This window comes from Mirounga angustirostris, unplaced genomic scaffold, assembly GCF_029215605.1.
Source record: "Mirounga angustirostris isolate CCGP_5_RB_7025 unplaced genomic scaffold, mMirAng1.0.hap1 SCAF_7, whole genome shotgun sequence".
Classification (NCBI taxonomy): Eukaryota; Metazoa; Chordata; class Mammalia; order Carnivora; family Phocidae; genus Mirounga; species Mirounga angustirostris.
The window spans coordinates 150,241,594-150,258,999 of NW_026991715.1; the positions used below are offsets into that span (position 1 = coordinate 150,241,594).

Genomic DNA, 17,406 nt, shown 5'->3' on the forward strand with positions numbered 1-17,406 from the left:
TAAAATCCAACAGAAAAGATGATTTGTTCAAGATGCAGAGAAACCTCATAATGCTGACATTTAAAAACACAAAGAATGAAGAAATGTCAGGCACGAGGGAATGGAAGTGAGGGCCATATTGTTCACTTCAGAAAAGAACAGCTTAAGTTGGAAAGCAATATTAGGTGTAAAGATGGTTCTTATTTAGCAGGACAACACCCGAGGAAGCTATAATGCTATCAACGTGATGTGGAACTTTAATGTTAATTATGAAATAAAAGTAACAGGAGAAATTGAAAAGTAAGCAATCATAAAGTGAGATTTAAAAATACTTCTCTCAGAAACAGATATATAAGATAGACAAAAAATCAAAATATATTTGAATAGATAAATAAGGACCGTGATCTAATTGCCATATAAATAACTCTACTCCAACACAGAGCACACATTCCTTCATTCCCACAGGAAACAGTTATAAACACTCCCATGCTCAAACCATAAAGGAAGTCTCAAAAATGCGAAAAATGATATAATTTTAACTCTTTCTTTGATCTCAATGTAATAACATCTGAAATAGCAAAAAAAATTACCGTAATGCCTCCATAAATTTGGAAATAGTAAACCACAATAATTCTAAATAATTCACAGGCTTAAGAGTAAAACAATGTTACCTCTTACCTAAAAACAGTATCCTATATTCTTCCCCCACCCAAAACATCATGATTCTGAGCGAAGCTTCCGGTTTTCAACAAATATTTCCAGAAGCACTGATTAGTATATATACAGTGGACATATGGATGTAGGTAAAGACTTGTAGTGAGATCTATTCTATCATCTATCTATCTATCTATCTGTCATGTATCTATCATGTATCCACCATCCATCCAACCACCTCTATCTATCTGTAAGTTAGTTTTTAATTTTAGAAACCAAAATAATAAAAATATTATGAGAAATTTAGGTATTATTTAATGTATAAAACTAGTTAAGTTCCCTGAAAAATGGAAGTATTCTCAAGGTGACTTTCTGCCTTTGTTCATTTGGATAAATAAATAGATATGTATATAAATATAAAACAACACACCAAACTAAAACAAATGAAGCAAAATCAAGCAGACAAAAAAAACTAAAATACAAAATATTTTACAGAACTACTTAAGGCAGATTTTTTTTTTTTAAAGATTTTATTTATTTATTTGAGAGAGAGAGAGAATGAAAGACAGAGAGCATGAGAGGGAGGAGGGTCAGAGGGAGAAGCAGACCCCCCGCTGAGCAGGGAGCCCGATGCGGGACTCAATCCTGGGACTCCAGGATCATGACCTGAGCCGAAGGCAGTCGCTTAACCAACTGAGCCACCCAGGCGCCCTTAAGGCAGATTTTTAAGTGTCAAATAACAAATTCAAATCTAGAAAGCTAATTATTTTTTATATTCCTATTGCAACGATTTTTACGTTAATATGTAAGTGACTGAGGAAGTAAATTACATCAGCCTTGCCAGGGCGCTTGGGTGGTTCAGTTGGTTAAGCGTCTGCCTTCGGCTCAGGTCATGATCCCGGACCTGGGATTGAGACTTGTGTCGGGGTCCCTGCCTACTGGGGAGTCTCCTTCTACCTCTGCCCCTCCCATCTGCTCATGCTCACCCTTCTCTGTCTTGCTCTCTGAAATAAATAAAATCTTAAAAAAAAAAAAAATCAGCCTTGCCTATGACGAATTCCATTTGTTCCTATTTGTAACCTGACTTTCCTTGACGATACATCCTAACAAATATCTGTACCACCTTTAACGCATTTTAAAGATTTTATTTTTAAGTGATCTCTGCACCCAACATGGGGCCCGAACCCACAACCCTGAGATCAAGAGCCACAGGCTCTACACTGAGCCAGAAAGGGCCCCTCGAGTGCATTTGAAATTCACTGTTTTGGTGTCAAGTGATCTCCTTCCCTGGGGAGCGCGGTCAGACATCATCTTCCGTACTAAGGTACAGTCACGTCAGACTCTGTCCTGACGCTCGCACCTGAACTGGTGACATCATACTTTAGCCAAACATCCCTCTAAAGACAGTGTCAATGTCACACTCTTCTGGTTTCCCTGACCAAACGGAGAAGGTCAGATGCCTTCTCACTGGGGGCACATGGGGTAGGACAAGACACAGAAAGAAGAACAGGGTCCGCCGCTCTTTGGGAGGTGGCGTCTCTGGGCATGAGCCACAGCGTCAGGTTCCCTGCCGGAGCTGGGCCCGCGGCCAGACGAAGAGGACAGGGGAGCGTGGAGCCCAGAGGACGCATCCTCACAGACTGTGACCCTGGGAGCGTCCTTCTCTTCAGCCACATTGGCACGCATCCCGTAAGTGAAGGGGAGAAAGCAGGAGAGGACTGCACAGAGGAGCCTCCATCCCTCAAGTCTACTGCTGTGGCATCCAGGAGACACCTGTGATCAGAAGTCCCCGAAGAATCGCTTTCCCAGCCCTGTTCCAGATAACACTGTTGAACAGAAGAGGGGCTGCTGGGCGGGACTGGCTGTATAATTCGTGGAAGCTAGGGCAGACTCAAAGACCGTTAGGAATTTCAAGTTGGGATGGCAGTGAATGAGAGCAAGCAAGGACCCTTCTGCACTCCGGGCCCTGGATGCAGGTCAGATGCCCAAGAGCCAGTCCCGCTGCTAGTTCATTCTCAGCCACTCAGACAATCAAATGAACTAACGCGCTCACTTCTTTGGCATTCCCATGAGTCAAACCCTTTCAAACGTGGGAACCGCCTAAGTGAGGACGGTTCTTTTCATTCCCTTGGTAACCTAGGCAGTTCATGTTTGTGTTGCTTATATCTAAAAGAGGTGAGAGACAAAAAATCACGGCCCCCTCTCCTGTCACTGGAAATGTTGCTGTGGGAGAGCATCCGTAACAGAGTTATCCTGCTAATCCTTACCTTGCATTTCTACAATGTGCAACCAAATGGTGACCCAGGCACTTTGGGTGAAAGCAAACAATTCTGCTAACGGGTCGGTAAGGAGTCACCAAAGTGTGGGCAGAAATAGTCCACCCAGTGGAAAGTACTACAGAGGGGGGCTGTCTTCGCATGACTTTCTAAAACAAGAAAACATAGTCTATTTGATGACAATCTGTTTTACCTAAACTCTTACTCTGCATTCCTAGGAGAATCGTGAAGAGGGAGGAAAAAGGCCTGTTTCCCATCTGGAAAGTATTTCCTCTCGCATCTCCCCGCCATTGTCCAGGAAGGCGTGCTGTTAGTATTCATGCTTCCAAAACCAGATACTAGTTAAGATAAATGACATGAAGGGCCACTCCATTTAGATAAGCTCAGAAATATAAAGGAAATAAGTATCTGTGTGATTTATGGTTCGTGTTTCACAGGCAAGCGATAATAGCCTGGTTCATGCTCCAAGGAGGACAGAGGTAGCGGGGCCCTGGGCGCACCCCCTGCTGTCCGTTCCAAGGCCAGCACTGAGCCAACCCTCTGTGTGGAGCAGAAGCCAGGAGAAGCCGCAGGCTTCCCCCTGGCCTCGCTCCAGCCCAGAGGAGCACCTGGGAAGTGCTGATGCCTGGTTCTTAGCCACGATGCTCCTGCCCGCCACAGCCTCCAGGACCTATTAAGATCATCTTCCTCCAGGGAGGAGACTCCTGATTCCCAGCCCACCGCCCCCACTCCCATTTACGAGCTGGGGAGCCCACATGGCCACTGAGGCTGGGGCTCCACAGCCCTCCTGCTGCACCAGCTCCAGCCTCAGCCCAGGCAAGTATGTGGACGCTGATGGGGAGGTCAGGAGTTGCAACCAGTGTAGGAGGCTTTCATTTTCATTTCAGTTAAAGATAAGGCGGCTACAGATTAAGATGTTTTAAAGACCCCACTCCCGGATCCCATTGAATAACGAACAAAAAAACTGCCAGTTTTCTGGGCAAGAGAGAAATGTATCTTACATCGCAGAGGAAAACAAAACAACTTTTTAAATTAAGATCTATTTTCCCAACTCAGTTGTTAAAATAAAAATGCACAAGGATTAATACATGTGATATTAGTTCATTCTTTTGTGTTTTGCCATAGTCTTGCTTCACAGACTAAATAAATAATGGATGTGAATTTGTTTCTCCTTTTACACCCTAAATAAAAACAGCCAAGAGTTATCGAGTGCTTAGCCCATGTGTTGCGCGTAGAGCGCATGGATCTCACATGAATTCCCTCAAAAAACCCTCGCTCTCTATCACCGTGGTTACATACAAAGTGGACACACAAGGGAGATCTGAACCACACCTTTAAACCAGCTCCTGAGCTCACACCATCCTTGCTCTCCACCATCCTCGTAATCCCGGCCAACCCAGTCCACTCCATCAAAAGGACTCTGATGCACACAGTTGGGGTCAGAGGCTGGGACATCTTGCCCCACCTGTTCAGCACAAACCTGCGGGGTCCCATTGGTCATCAGGCCTCTGCTATTTGCTGGGGATGTAGCAGGAACCTCATTAGGGATCTCCCAGCAGGAAAGTATGGCATTAGGTTTACAGCAAGCTTAGGACTGTCGCCAAAAGCTTTCTCCTTCAGATAAGAATACAAATATTCAAAAACATTAGACATAAATCAAAGAGCCAGATGGATGGAGGCCTCTGGATGTTTCCTGGATGAATTTAGAGAGTCCTCACTATGTTTTAACAATGCTGTTCCCATTCATCAGTGCCAATTTCCCTTAGACTAGTCCTTTTGCTCTGAACTGTGCCTTTTCTTTCAGCATACAAAGCTCTTGACAGAATTTACTGATAAAATTTTACCTGAGTAAGTTTAGAATACATCAAAGAACATAGAGATGTTTTAACAATAGATCCCTCAAAACCAGAAAGACAAACTCCAGGGAAGCAGAGGAGGCCCGGGGAGAAAAACAATGGGCTAAACAGGTGACCTGCCCATAAAGTGAGTGATCTCCTAATATGTGTGTGTTTACAAGACAGCATAAGGAAAATCCAACATCCACTTAGAAATCTTTGTTGGAAGGAATCGATAAGCCTGATGGAAAAGGGGAATCAGAGACATAAGCCATGAGGACTTTTCGGGAAGAAACGAGACCGTTGGCTCACTATGAAGAAGGGCCAGAGCGAGTGGAGGATTCACAGGTGGGCTGTTGGCAAGAAGCAGAGGCGGCCCTTACCTGATGCTTGTGTCTGAGGTCCGACATCATGGGCTGAGAGTGTGGATGGGGAGGAGGAGGAATTCTGGAGGACACTGGAGGTGACACGGAATCCTTGTCCTGGGAGGGGTGGTGGGATGGCCATCCTGGGGGGCCACTAAGAGAGGGCCCATCCTTTTCCACTGAGAACATGGGCTTTGAACTTCCTGCAGCCTGGAGATCCTGAGCACCGTGCACGGCCTGGGTGACGTGCTGGGTGTAGCCGGGTTGGGTTTCGGGGGAGGAGAACGAAGGAAGAGCTGTGCCAGCAGGTCCAGTGGGCTGGCGGGACAAGGGTTACAGTGCCATCCCTGGCCTCTGGGCTGAGGGCGGGCCGGGGGGGTCTGGACAGTGAGAGGTGGGAAGGCAACTGTCCAGGTGAGACAGGAGAACTGGAGTGTGGGTCCAGGACTGCTGAGCTGCAGTGACACAAGGAGGCAGTGGCCAGTGAGGGGTGGCTCGGACCTCGGTTTCACAGGCGAGGCACGCCGGAGTTAGGACGGTGGCTTCCCACACCAACGGGGACCGTATGGTCAGGGCTCCAACACGGGAGACTAGTCTCCTTTCCTGCAAGTCTGAGCTGGTAGGCAGCTGGGCTCCAGGTGAGGGCAGCTCTGCTTCGGGAGGTCACCAGGGAATCTGACAGCCCCCCATCCTGGGCTCCACATGCCTGGGGCTGGCCTTGCCCACAGGGCTGGAGCTGGGGCAGTGAGGAAGGAATGGAAGGGAGCTGGAGAGGAAGAGGAGGAAGCACAGCCTTTGCAGGGCGCCCATGGAGCGCACCCGCATTACTGCCGCTCGCTTCCCATGGCCCAGAGGACGAGCTGGGAGGGCTGGGGGACATCTAGCGGGGGTTCCGTGTGGGAGTGAAGCAATGTGTGTGCACACGGTGGGGGTGGGGCTGTGCCCTCCAAGGAAGCACCAGCGGCTCCGCCCGTGACTCTGGCCTCTCCTGCTTCCAGGTCGAGCCCTGCATGGGTCACAGACACAGAGAGGCCTCTTCTGGGTTCCCACTCTCAGTTCACAGCTGAGTCAGGTGATGCTTGAAGGCAGGAAGCTGGCAGCAGGGAGTTGGGGACCTCGTCTTGGGTGTTTTCTCTACATCCCCCTTGATGAGCCTCATCGAGCAGACAGGCGGGCTGGACTGCGGGCTGACTTCATGCAAACACTAACCCTTTCCAATTATCCGGAGCTTAAACGGATCTACCTTCACTAAGGCTGGTTCTGCATGTACATAAAAGTGACATGCACACATGTCTCTTCGTCTCAGTGAGGGAGGTTTCTCTGCAGCAAAGTTAACTAGCTGTTTTGAGGTGCCCAGGTTAGTGGGCCCTGGCAAGAACTCAGCACGATGTCAGCAAGCATTCCCAGGTCATGAGGTTCCGTGGAGATCTGCCATCGAGGTCACGGTGACAGCAATGCTGTGTCACTTGGAACACAGGTGCCCACCCTGCCGTCGAGGAAAAGGGAGTCCCAGGGGTGCACCCACTTGGCAGGAGGCCGCCCCGCCATCTGTCTCCTTCCCACAGCATGATCGTTTTTGCAGGCAATGGTGCCACGCTGCCGCCAGCCTCCCTCTGCCAACCGTGAGTTTCACTTCCTAAACCATCCAGAATTTTGTGCACTTGGCCTGTCGCTTCGGACCCTGGAGAAGCCTTGCGGTGGCCTGTGTTCTCGCTGTCCAGCTCAGCACAGCCCACAAGGCGCATGGGCCCGCGGAGTTCCCACGGAGGGATATGACGAGGGGATCAAGGAGTGTGGCCATTACAAGAGCCTGTCCAGCCCCAGAAAGGATCCCCAGGTCGGCACCCATGCACTGGTGGGTGATGGGCCTCCAGCACCAAAGTCCTCATGTCAGTTTCGACTGGCATACCTCTCAACAGCAGGCCGTGGGGCGAGCTGGCTGAGGAGCCCAGACTGGGGCAGGGCAGGTGGCTTTGTGAGGTGGTGGGTCCCCAGCCCCTGAGGGAGCAGGGAGACTGGAGGACAGGATGTCCCCAGGGAGGACCCCCCTCACCGTGGTGGAAGGAACGGTCCTGACCTCTCAGATGCGGGTAAGTGGCCTCCATCTCTATCCTGAGCCAGTGACCAGGGACCCAACAGCTCAGAGATGAAGGGAGACATGGGGCCTCTCCCTCCTGTGTCTTCCTGTCTCCCAGGAAAGCATCACGCTGCTGAGGCACATTTCCACAAACCTGGAATCAGCTCGCCAGCTACCGTGGATCTTTAAAAATCAAGCAGTTTGAGATTATCTTGTACTGTTTTTAGTGCGTCGGCTGTCTGAAGAATCTGGAGTCAGACTTTCATTCCGTAAATATGTTACTCACATGATTCTCACAATCCCTCTGGGCCGTGGCCCCCGTGAAGATGAAGCCACTGAGCACAGAGACGGGAAGGGCATGCCTGGGCCGGCACAGCTGGGAGCAGGGCCGGCCCAGCCCACCGACTCCGGGCACCTGCGCTTTCCTGAGAACTATCTCGGGGTGGCAGCACCGCGGGCAGAACGGGATGCCAGGGCCCCGGCTTCCTTCGCTCAGTCTCACACGTGCGCGTGTGCACGTGTGTATGCGTGTGCGTGCGCACACGTGTGCATGTGTGTGTGCACGTGCATATGTGCATGTGTGCATTGCATGCACGTGTGTGCATTGTGTGTGTGCATGTGTGCATTGCGTGACCGTGTGTGCACGTGCATGTGTGCGTGTGTGCGTGAGTGCATGTGTGTGTGCATGTGTGCGTGTGTGCGTGTGTGCATGTGCGTGCGTGTGCGTGCGTGTGCACATGTGTGTGTGCACATGTGTGTGCATGTGCGCGTGTGTGCGTGCGTGTGCGTGTGTGTGCATGTGCGTGCTGCAGCGATCCACACGCCCTGCCTCACCTGGCAGGCCTATGAATGCATCCTTCTGACACATTTCACTCAGTAGGCAAATAAACCAGAACGGAACGAACTGGAGGCTGAGAGGGAAAACGTTACTGTCACCACGGTATGTTATCACCCCTGCCAGCCGGCGGTGATTACGGTGAAAATACAGCAAATAGGATGCCGTTAGGAGAACTTGCACTTACGTTCACAAGATATTCCAAACATACCTGTTCAGGCACTTCTGGTTACTCTTGCTTCTTCCTCATCCCCGATTACATGACAACAATCAGCTCTTCCCTTCTCTAGACTCTGGAGCTCCCAAGACTCACCGAGTATATTTGCAAAACTATGACCCCTGTCTGGATGAACGCAGCAGCTCTTACCTGGGAGGACAGGCAGATACTTTGCAAGACACCACCCCCGTGACAGGTCTGGTGCTGGGATTACAGAACGATGTGTTGACTTGAAACCTCAGGTCTCGGTAGCAGCCCGCCCTCGTGGTCATCTGCCCTGCAGGAAAGGGTGCAACGTATAATAGTCTCAGAAATGTGCCCCATGGGGAAAGGCAGAGGAAGAGCAATGAAATCCCTTTTTAAAAAGGATTTACCACATTGGCAAGTCTTTATGCTAATGACCAGTTGGCCAACTCTTGGCATACTGGTTCTTTTCTGATCTGTCTTTGTGATTTTTATCAGGGAATTTCATCAATTCTAAGTTACCTGTACTTCTCTCCTGTATCTTCGCATCTTTAAAGTCAACATGTGCCTTTGTCTTGTAATTGGTGCCAACATACATTTGATGACACATCATTCTTTCCTATTGTTTCTGGAGTTGGGAACATCACCCACTTCTCAAAAGAAACATAATATGCCTGATTTCCACTTGATAAGTCACAATAGGAAGCAATCGATAATAAGCCAGAAAGAGATACAGACAAAAAAAACATAAAGCAGTTTGTCACCAGAGATTCCAGAGTTAAATTTTGCCATGGTTATAAACTGAACGGAGGCCTTTTCACAATAATGACTTAGCTGTCCTATTGAATGAGGTCAGTGGAAATGGTAGAAATGAAAGTGGGTTCAATCCTCAGCCCCTATTCATATCCCCAGTGCTGTTTACAGCTTTGCAAACATGTCCAAATTTGTTCAGTATTTCAATTCATTAAATTTACCAAAAAAAGTACTATTCTTTACATGAAGTTCCTAGAATAGTCAAAGCCAGAGAGGCAGAAAGTAAGATGTTGGTTTGCCCAGGGCTGGGAGGAGGGGGATTGGTGAGTCACTATTCCATGGGCATAGGCTTTCAGTCTGGGAAGATGATCAAGATCTGGAGGTGGATGGTGGGGATGTTTGCACAACAGTGTGAATGGACTTAACAGTTCTGAGAAACATTCTGTCATGTATATTTTACCACAATACTAAGGGGACTCTAACTAGATACACATTTTGAAGGACGGTATTAAAGAATTCATCCGATGGAGAAAAAAATAAAGAAAAAGAACCCAACTGGTACTGCTTTAAAATGAACACAATTAAAATATACTAAGATCTACAAATGATTTCACTGCTGCCCTTGGAAAGCCTGATGAAGTCCTGCTGCTCGTGTGGCCCCTCTGTCCCCCGTGTCTGCAGCCCAAGCCCGGGCACAACTCAGCATCCCCTATATCCAACTGGATTCCCCCGCCGGGCAGATGTTCAGAGCAAGAGACAGACCAAGTAGATTGTAGATGCCAGGCACAACCATCTCTAACACTAGGGTCCATGTGAAGACAAATCCTTCTTTACTCAAGGAAAACTAGAAGTCTCTAAAATACACATTGGACAGTGTGGCTAAACTTGGTCAGAAGGAATAAGACAAGTCAATGCCTTAGATGGGGAATGTTACATTCTCTAGGAAATTGGTTTTCTTAAGCAGTCAGAAGAGGAGAGTCCTCCCTGGTTCCAACAGGAAATCACCATGGAAGTTCATGTGTCTGACCCCAAACTGCCCACTCCGAGGGGTTAAGCTCAGTGGGTGCTGATGAAGGACAAGGAAATCGTAGTTAGGATCTTGGCAGTTTTGTAAAATTTTTCAGTTCTCTGCTGATGTAACGTAATTATATTTTTAACCAAGCTGTGTAGTTTTTATTTTATGCTCCCTAATGTAAATTTTGCAATTATTTCTGCCCAATTTCAATGGAATCTGATGAGAAACAGCTTATTAAAAATGACTGAGGGACACCTGGGTGGCTCAGTCAGTTAAGCGTCCAACTCTTGATTTTGGCTCAGGTCATGATCTCTGGGTTTGGAATAGAGCCCCACATTGGGCTCTGCACTGGACATGGACTTTGCTTAAGATTCTCTCTCTACCTCCCCCTCTGCCCCTCCACCCCACACTCCTTCTCTCTCTCTGGAAAAAAAAAAAAATTTTGAGGGGCCCCTGGGTGGTTCAGTCATTAAGCGTCTGCCCTTGGCTCAGGTCATGATCACAGATTCCTGGGGTCAAGCCCTGCATCAGGCTACCTGCTCAGCCGGGAGCTTGCTTCTCTCTCTCTCCCCCTCCTTTTGTTCCCTCTCTAGCTGTCTCTCTCTGTCAAATAAATAAACAAAATCTTAAAAAAAAAAAAAAAAGACTTTGATAATGATCATGAAATACTTCTGCAGAAGTTTGAGAAAATTTACTTATACATATGGATAATCCTAAAGAGTATTTCTATTAAAGAGCAAGGTTTAAATCACACAAAATGAATGCCCTTAAACACCAAAGAAGGTCAAGTTCATTGAAGATGAGCCTTAACCCCAGGAGGCGACAGAATGGTAATAAAAATGGTAGCATCTCAGCCCCAACACTTGTTCTAAAATACAGATTTAGGAGACGCCTGGGTGACTCAGTTGTTAAGCGTCTGCCTTCGGCTCAGGTCACGGTCCCAGCGTCCTGGGATGGGGCCTCGCGTTGGGCTCCCTGCTCAGCGGGGAGTCTGCTTCTCCCTCTGCCCCTCCCCCTGCTTGTGTTGGGCCTGGTGACCCGTGTGGGACATTCGAGTGGGATGAGTATGGTGACAGCTCCGATTCCATGTGTTCTGAGCAAGACGCAGGAGTCGCCCACCCGGCACAGCGCATACGTAAGGCTTCCAGACGCAGCGCTCAGTAAACCCAGGAGGCCTTCCTCTTGACTCCACCTGGAAAGCAAGTGTGTCCCACACCGTCCCACGACGTCCTCCAGACAGGGACAGCCAGCTGTGCGGCCTGTCACTATGGCCCACACGGGACCGACGCAGACACGCAGATGCAGGCCGCTCTTCTACTCAAGCCCTTGCAGGGCTGTACCCCCTCAGGGAGGGAGAAGCTGGGCTTCATCCTCTTCCATTTTCCTGTTAAGTGCTTTCCTGGGGTGGGTCAGACTCCCTTTCAACTCTGGCCTAAGGTCTCCTGGCTGCCTGCTGGACACACAGACCACACTGTCTAACAAAAACACAGATACAGACACATCCTCGTAAAGCAGGCTGCCCGAGACCCCACCTGCCCTGAGGTCTGTGGTCTGGGGTCTCCCGTGGGGTCAACGGGGTCGGTCTTGTAGCCCCGAACCCATGCCTTCCTCCAGGTATTCCTCCTCCCAAGTCCAAATGTCAAACTGAGAGCAAAAACATTTCCTCTGAAACACACACACACACACACTCATGCCACTCACAGATTAAATGCCTATTTTTCTTGTTTTAAACTCGAGGCTTCCTAGCCCTTTCCTTCCAGCCTCGCTGGTGCTGACGTCCCCGCTCCTCCGATTCTGTCTTGTCCTCCAGGGCCATCCCCTCGGCATGCCTGCCTGATTTCTTCTCATCCCTTTAAATGAGACCCAAATACGCCCTCCTCTGAATCCCCCTGGCCAACGGCTCTGGGTCTGGAGCAGGCATCAGAACTGTCTTATTTGTTAAAACGCAGAAAGAGGCATCCACCTCCAGAGTTTCTGATTCAGTGGGTCTGGGGTGGGGCCCGAGGATGCTGGCCAATGCCCAGGGGTTGCTGGTGCGGGGACCACACACTGAGAACTGCTGCTCTGGGAAAAATCTGAAGCCAGGATTTTTAGGTCCAGAGCTACGAGAGGTGTGACAGAGTAAAAAGTTAGTATATAGGTCTTTGTCCCTGGTTCCTGGCTAGTGGCTCCTAAAACCCTGGAAATTACAGGTAAGAATGTAAAAGTTGAAGGAATGTCTTTTGTATGCTAACGGGTGACTGGAGGCTGGGCCCTGGGGAGCCTAGGATGGGGCTGGCCTCCTGAGAGATCCAGATAGGAATAAAGGATTAGAACTTTCAGCCCCATCCCTGCCCTGCAGGGATGGGAGAGGAGCCAGAGATGGAGTTCATCACCAAAGGCCAAGGATTTAATCAATCAGGACTAAGTTCAAAAATGTCTCATAACCCGCAGGGTTCAGAGAGCTTCTGGGTCCATGAGCACATCCCTATGCGGAGAGGGCGGCACACCCCAGCTCCACAGGCACAGAGCTCCCTGAAGTCCCCCCTTGTACCCGTTCCTCTGGCTCTTCATTCCTCTCCCTTAGAATAAACTAGTACTTCCAAGTACTGTGCCTTCCTGGGTTCTGTGAGCTGATCTCACAGATTATCAAACCTGAAAGGGAGGGACTGCAAGAAGCCCCAACTTTGTAGCCACATCAGACAGAATGTGGGTCCGCGTGGCCCCCAGTACTTGTGACTGATGTTTTAATTGGGAACAGTCTTCTGAGGCCGAGCCCCGAAACTGGTACAGTCTGAGTAACCCAGGTAGTTCGTGTCAGAACTGACCTGCAGACCTCCCCTTGGCCACGGACAATCGGGGGCTGTTGGCGTGGCCAAGGCCACACACTTGGTGTCAGAAGTGTTGTGAATAAAGACAGCTGAGGCGAGGCGAGTCAGGCTTGTGCTCATCTGTCCTGGCAAACGGTAATGAGGACCCGCTCCCTCTCGAAGCATGCGGGCGTGGGCAAGACACATGGTGAGTCTAAGGACAAGGTTCAGTGAAGACATCGTGTCATCCCTTGGGGCGTATTTCTGGGCGGCAGAGAACATACGCTGCCTGTCTCCATAATCCCCCCGGCGTGCGTGGATCACTTTGTGCCCTCACTTACTAAAGAGTTTTTAAGCCACTGGCCAATTGCTTTACATTCAGGAACTTCTAAGTTCAGACACGTTAATAGTGGGGGAGCTAATGCCCAGACAAAAAAGCATCAAAGTAGATAGGGGTATATTCCCTTATTTATACATTACTTCGGATGAGTTGGGCGGTTCTGAGGAGTCGCCCACATATCAATGTAGAGATGAAATCTGCATCAGTGTTTTATGAACCCAATTTCCATTGCTAACAGGGAATAAGAAACTATAAAACTGGGGAGAAAAAAAGAGAAACAAATGTCTGTTTAAGCTGTTCTGCAAAGAATCATGGGGACTCCCTAAATTAAGCCAGTTAATCGTAATGATCCCATTTATATGAGGTCAATATTGAACAACAGTACAATTTCCTAAAATTGCTAAGAGTTTGTTCACCCTAATGAAAAGAGAAGGAAAACTAATCTTTTCTCTCCACTTATATGTCAATTTAAAAGTTCATTTTTTTACTCTTTAACCAAACTCGTCTGACTTTTTAGGAGGTGTGACTCTTTAGATAATGGCTTCAGTCTGGTTTCCTGTTTTGAAATTAAAGGCGTGTGGAATCCAGCCCTGCTGCTCCAGTCCCAACAAACAACCTGGCCTTAATGGTCCCTAGGGGTTCCGAGCAAGTCACAGGCTCTCGGTTAAGCAAATACAAAACTGGGTTTTGCTTTGAAATGGCCAAAGAGGTTGACTTTATTAAAGTGCTTGTTTTTCTTCTTTACTGGAGACGTCGTTTGGCTTCAGTCCTGAGTGCCTAAGTGTCAGCCGAGTGCCAGAGCTTCTACCTGTTAACTGGGTAAGAAGGAGATCTGGAGCTAGTAATTCCTGAAATAATTTAGTTACAGTGTACTAAATGTACATATATATTACCCAAAGGAAAACGGGGGTTTGTCTTACACATGTGCGGGTCCTGACTCTGCCAGGTCTCTTCTTAGCTGGTGACTTTGGAGACCTTTCCTTTTCCTTAATGGGGCACCAGTGGTGCATCGGCCACAGCCGCACAAAATGCAAGACTTCTGGCTGGAACCCCGGATCCCAGCCCCCTAAACGCCATGGGCGCTCACCCTCAGTCATCAGTCATCGTGGCTAAAATGTACGCGCACACGGGCAGTGCACCCTTGGGTTGACAACCCTGAAGGACATAAGTGGGTAAGGGAGAACGTTGACAGTGAAGAAAAGAAAGGGGGAGTGCAGTGTTGCCTCGAAATTTTTAGCAATTACTAGAAATAGGACAAAACAGGAGGGCAATTAGTAGGTTCGAAAAAATGCATTTAAGAAAGTAACAATGCGGGCTCCTGGGTGGCTCAGTTGGTTAAGCGACTGCCTTCAGCTCAGGTCATGATCCTGGAGTCCCTGGATCGAGTCCCGCATCGGGCTCCCTGCTCGGCAGGGAGTCTGCTTCTTCCTCTGACCCTCCCCCTTCTCATGTGCTCTCTCTCATTCTCTCTCTCAAATAAATAAATAAAATCTTAAAAAAAAAAAAAGAAAAAAAAGAAAGTAACAATGCTGGGGCGCCTGGGTGGCTCAAGTTGTTCAGCGTCTGCCTTCAGCTCAGGTCATGATCCCAGGGTCCTGGGATCGAGCCCCGCATCGGGCTCCCTGCTCAGCGGGCCGTCTGCTTCTCCCACTCCCTCTGTCCTGCCTTCCCCTTGCTTGTGCTTTCTCTCTCTCTCTCTCTCTTTCTCTCTCTGACAAATAGAAACTATCTTTAAGAAAAATCGCACAATGGTGAACATGGTATAAAACAATTTGTGGGATGTCGCACATCCCACTTGGAGGACTGTTCACGGTCGGAAATACTTATACCGATAAATAAGAATGGAAACCCATGAATGTAAGATCGAATGAGGATATGAGAAAAAGAGCTCAAGGAAGTAGAAAGAATTGATCTAGATGGAAACAGAAATCAGTGTATTAGAAAACGAATATATGTCAGAGTACTTGATTCCAGACAAAAACTTGTGTTGCAAAAGGGACAGTGGAATATCTAAGAGCTGACTTTGGGCAGGGGATTGTGCCCTCTTGCCCGGGAGACTGGCTTAGATCCCACCAAGGAGAGGCAGGAACACAGGATGGGGTGGGAGAATGTCAGAGACGCATCGCCACCCTCCTGGCTGAGGCGGGTCTGAGCATGTGCTTTGGCAAGCAGGAGCTTTGCGGTAAGGCAGGCATTTTCCTGGGAACCCTCTGTGCCAAGGCTGGCTTGGCTCTACGCCTAACGGGTGATTTCTGGAATGTTCCACGACTTCCTGGTTCTCAAATAGCCAGAGGGACTCTGAGAGCTAATGGTGTCTCTCTCTGACCTTTACTCCTCCACCCTCCAACTATTTTATAAGCAAGTGATCCTTTATATTAAATACCTTCCGGCATGACATACCTAGAATGACGCGTTTTCCTGGTTAACCTGCTGCTGATACACCAACTTAATGAAGAAAATAAGGAATAAGAACAAATATGCTAGATACGAAATGAGCATAAGAAAATATCCTACACAGAAGAAATTAAGAGAATTTAATGAGGGCGCTTTGTTCAAATTTATAAGCATAATATTTAAAATCTTACAGAAAAATATGGTTTTCTGAATTAGCAAAATTACAGAAGAGAGAAACAATCTATGTGGTTTAATTACCAGACAGACTACAAAACTGTCTCAAAGACCTAATTCCTGAAAATGCAAGAGTCAGATGCTGCAAATAGATCCCACCACATCTAAAAGAAGAAATAATACCAACGCTAGTTAAATTATTCCAAAGCATCCACGTAAGAGTGAGGGTCAGGAGGGTAGGCAGTCAGATGGACGGAAAGGAGGGTCATTCTCGTGAACAGGCAGTGAAGGCAAGGGACAAAGGGAGGGCGTGGGAGAAGGAAGAAGGTGTCCCTCCAAGGCTGGGGAGGACTGAGCACTTTCAGGAACAGAAGGAGAGGAAGGGCCGGTCTGGTGGCGAGGAATCGTGGTGACAAGGTCCAGGGTATCTGAGTGTCAGCTTCGGAAAGGAGGGGCTGCTCCTCTGAAGCAAAGGCCGGTGTGAGTAAGGGGGGGCTCTGGCTTGGTGGGACACGTGGGGCTGGCACTTGGCAGGAGCCTCCCTGCAGAGGGGATGTGAGCTGCCTGCGGGGACCTGCAGGGACACCCACGGGGCAGAGCCCATCATGGCCCTCCTCCACCTCGGACCTGGCTTCCAAGCAGCTTCCGAAGCCAGTCAAAGAGCTGCCTTCAGTTATCATCCACCAACAACAGTAAGTAGGTCTGGGATCCTGTTAGCGGGAACTGCTTTCCTCCTTTTTCAAAATGACTGATTAAAATCACATGGGAGGAGATGCTAACAGTCTGACTTGGGTCCTGGGTGTTTTCCAGGAAAGTTCTTGTCTGTAATTCTCCTGGCCATCCACTTAACCCGTCTTAACTCTGCTCCCGGAGAGCATCAAGCTGCCCTTGGACCATCAAAGTCCCTGGTGGGCAATCCTGAGGCTGCCATTTATACACTGAGGGGTATTCACTCAAGTCCCTGTCTTCTCTCAGCCGCTCTCCCCGGGAAGTGGGTTTCCCTGTGGTTCCTGAACCGGATTGCAGAGGTGCCTGTGAGGGCCTCGGGCTCCGGGCGGGGGCCCGCAAGTGGGCTTTCCACATAGTGTGTTAGGAGAGAAGACCCCTGGATGCGTCCTCAAACTGGGATTTGAGGACTTCGGGTTCTACAGGGCTGGCGTGGGCCCCAGAATCTGCATTTCTCACAAGTTCTTGCGTGATGAGGATGCCGCTGCCCTGGGGCCACTCACGATGCCCACCGCGCCTCAGTTACCCTTGCATGGGATTTCCCACACAGGCAGGGATCTTACACCGGTAGGCAGTCAGGCCCCGCAGGGTGAAATCGGATTCTTTACAACTCCATACCTCAGATCTCACGCCACCACTCCAAATCTGTGCCCACAAGCGAACAGGACTGTGTGTGCAGGCATGCGCGCTTGCACGTGTTCTCTGCTCAAGACGTTTAGGAACCATGCCCTCAAAATACCCACCAAAACATGGAGCCTAAATCTGTAATTGCTAAGGAATTTTTGGGGGGCACAGGGGGCTCATTGTTACAGTTTGTTGAAATCATTGTGACAAGCATTATAAACAATGCTTGAGGATATTGGCTCCAGAATCTGAACCACCGCATTAAAAATGGGCTGTTCGCTCAAAACCTTAGCAGAGACTCTCCGCCAGTGGTGGATACAGAGAGCGTAGTGATGGGGCAGGGGGTTGCCGTCAAGTCTAGAGAAGGGTGCACCCGGGAAGGGCTGTAC

At 48.9% G+C, this 17,406-nt stretch overlaps 1 protein-coding gene across 12 annotated transcripts in view; it reads right to left on the reverse strand.

Annotated features, from left to right (window-relative positions):
- The window catches only part of ADAMTS16 (ADAM metallopeptidase with thrombospondin type 1 motif 16), a 145,647-nt gene that overhangs the window by 34,471 nt on the left and 93,770 nt on the right, over positions 1-17,406 (reverse strand). For 11 of the 12 annotated variants that reach the window (XR_006788494.3, XR_008505165.2, XR_006788495.3 and 8 more), the window contains one exon: positions 8,389-8,515. The exons of the other annotated variant lie outside the window; for it this stretch is intronic. Coding sequence is in view for 7 of the 11 variants with exons in the window: in XM_045863764.3 (XP_045719720.1) it covers positions 8,389-8,515 (127 nt within the window). In the remaining 4 variants the exon portion in view is untranslated. The remainder of the gene's footprint in view (positions 1-8,388; positions 8,516-17,406) is intronic. 12 annotated transcript variants of the gene reach the window in all.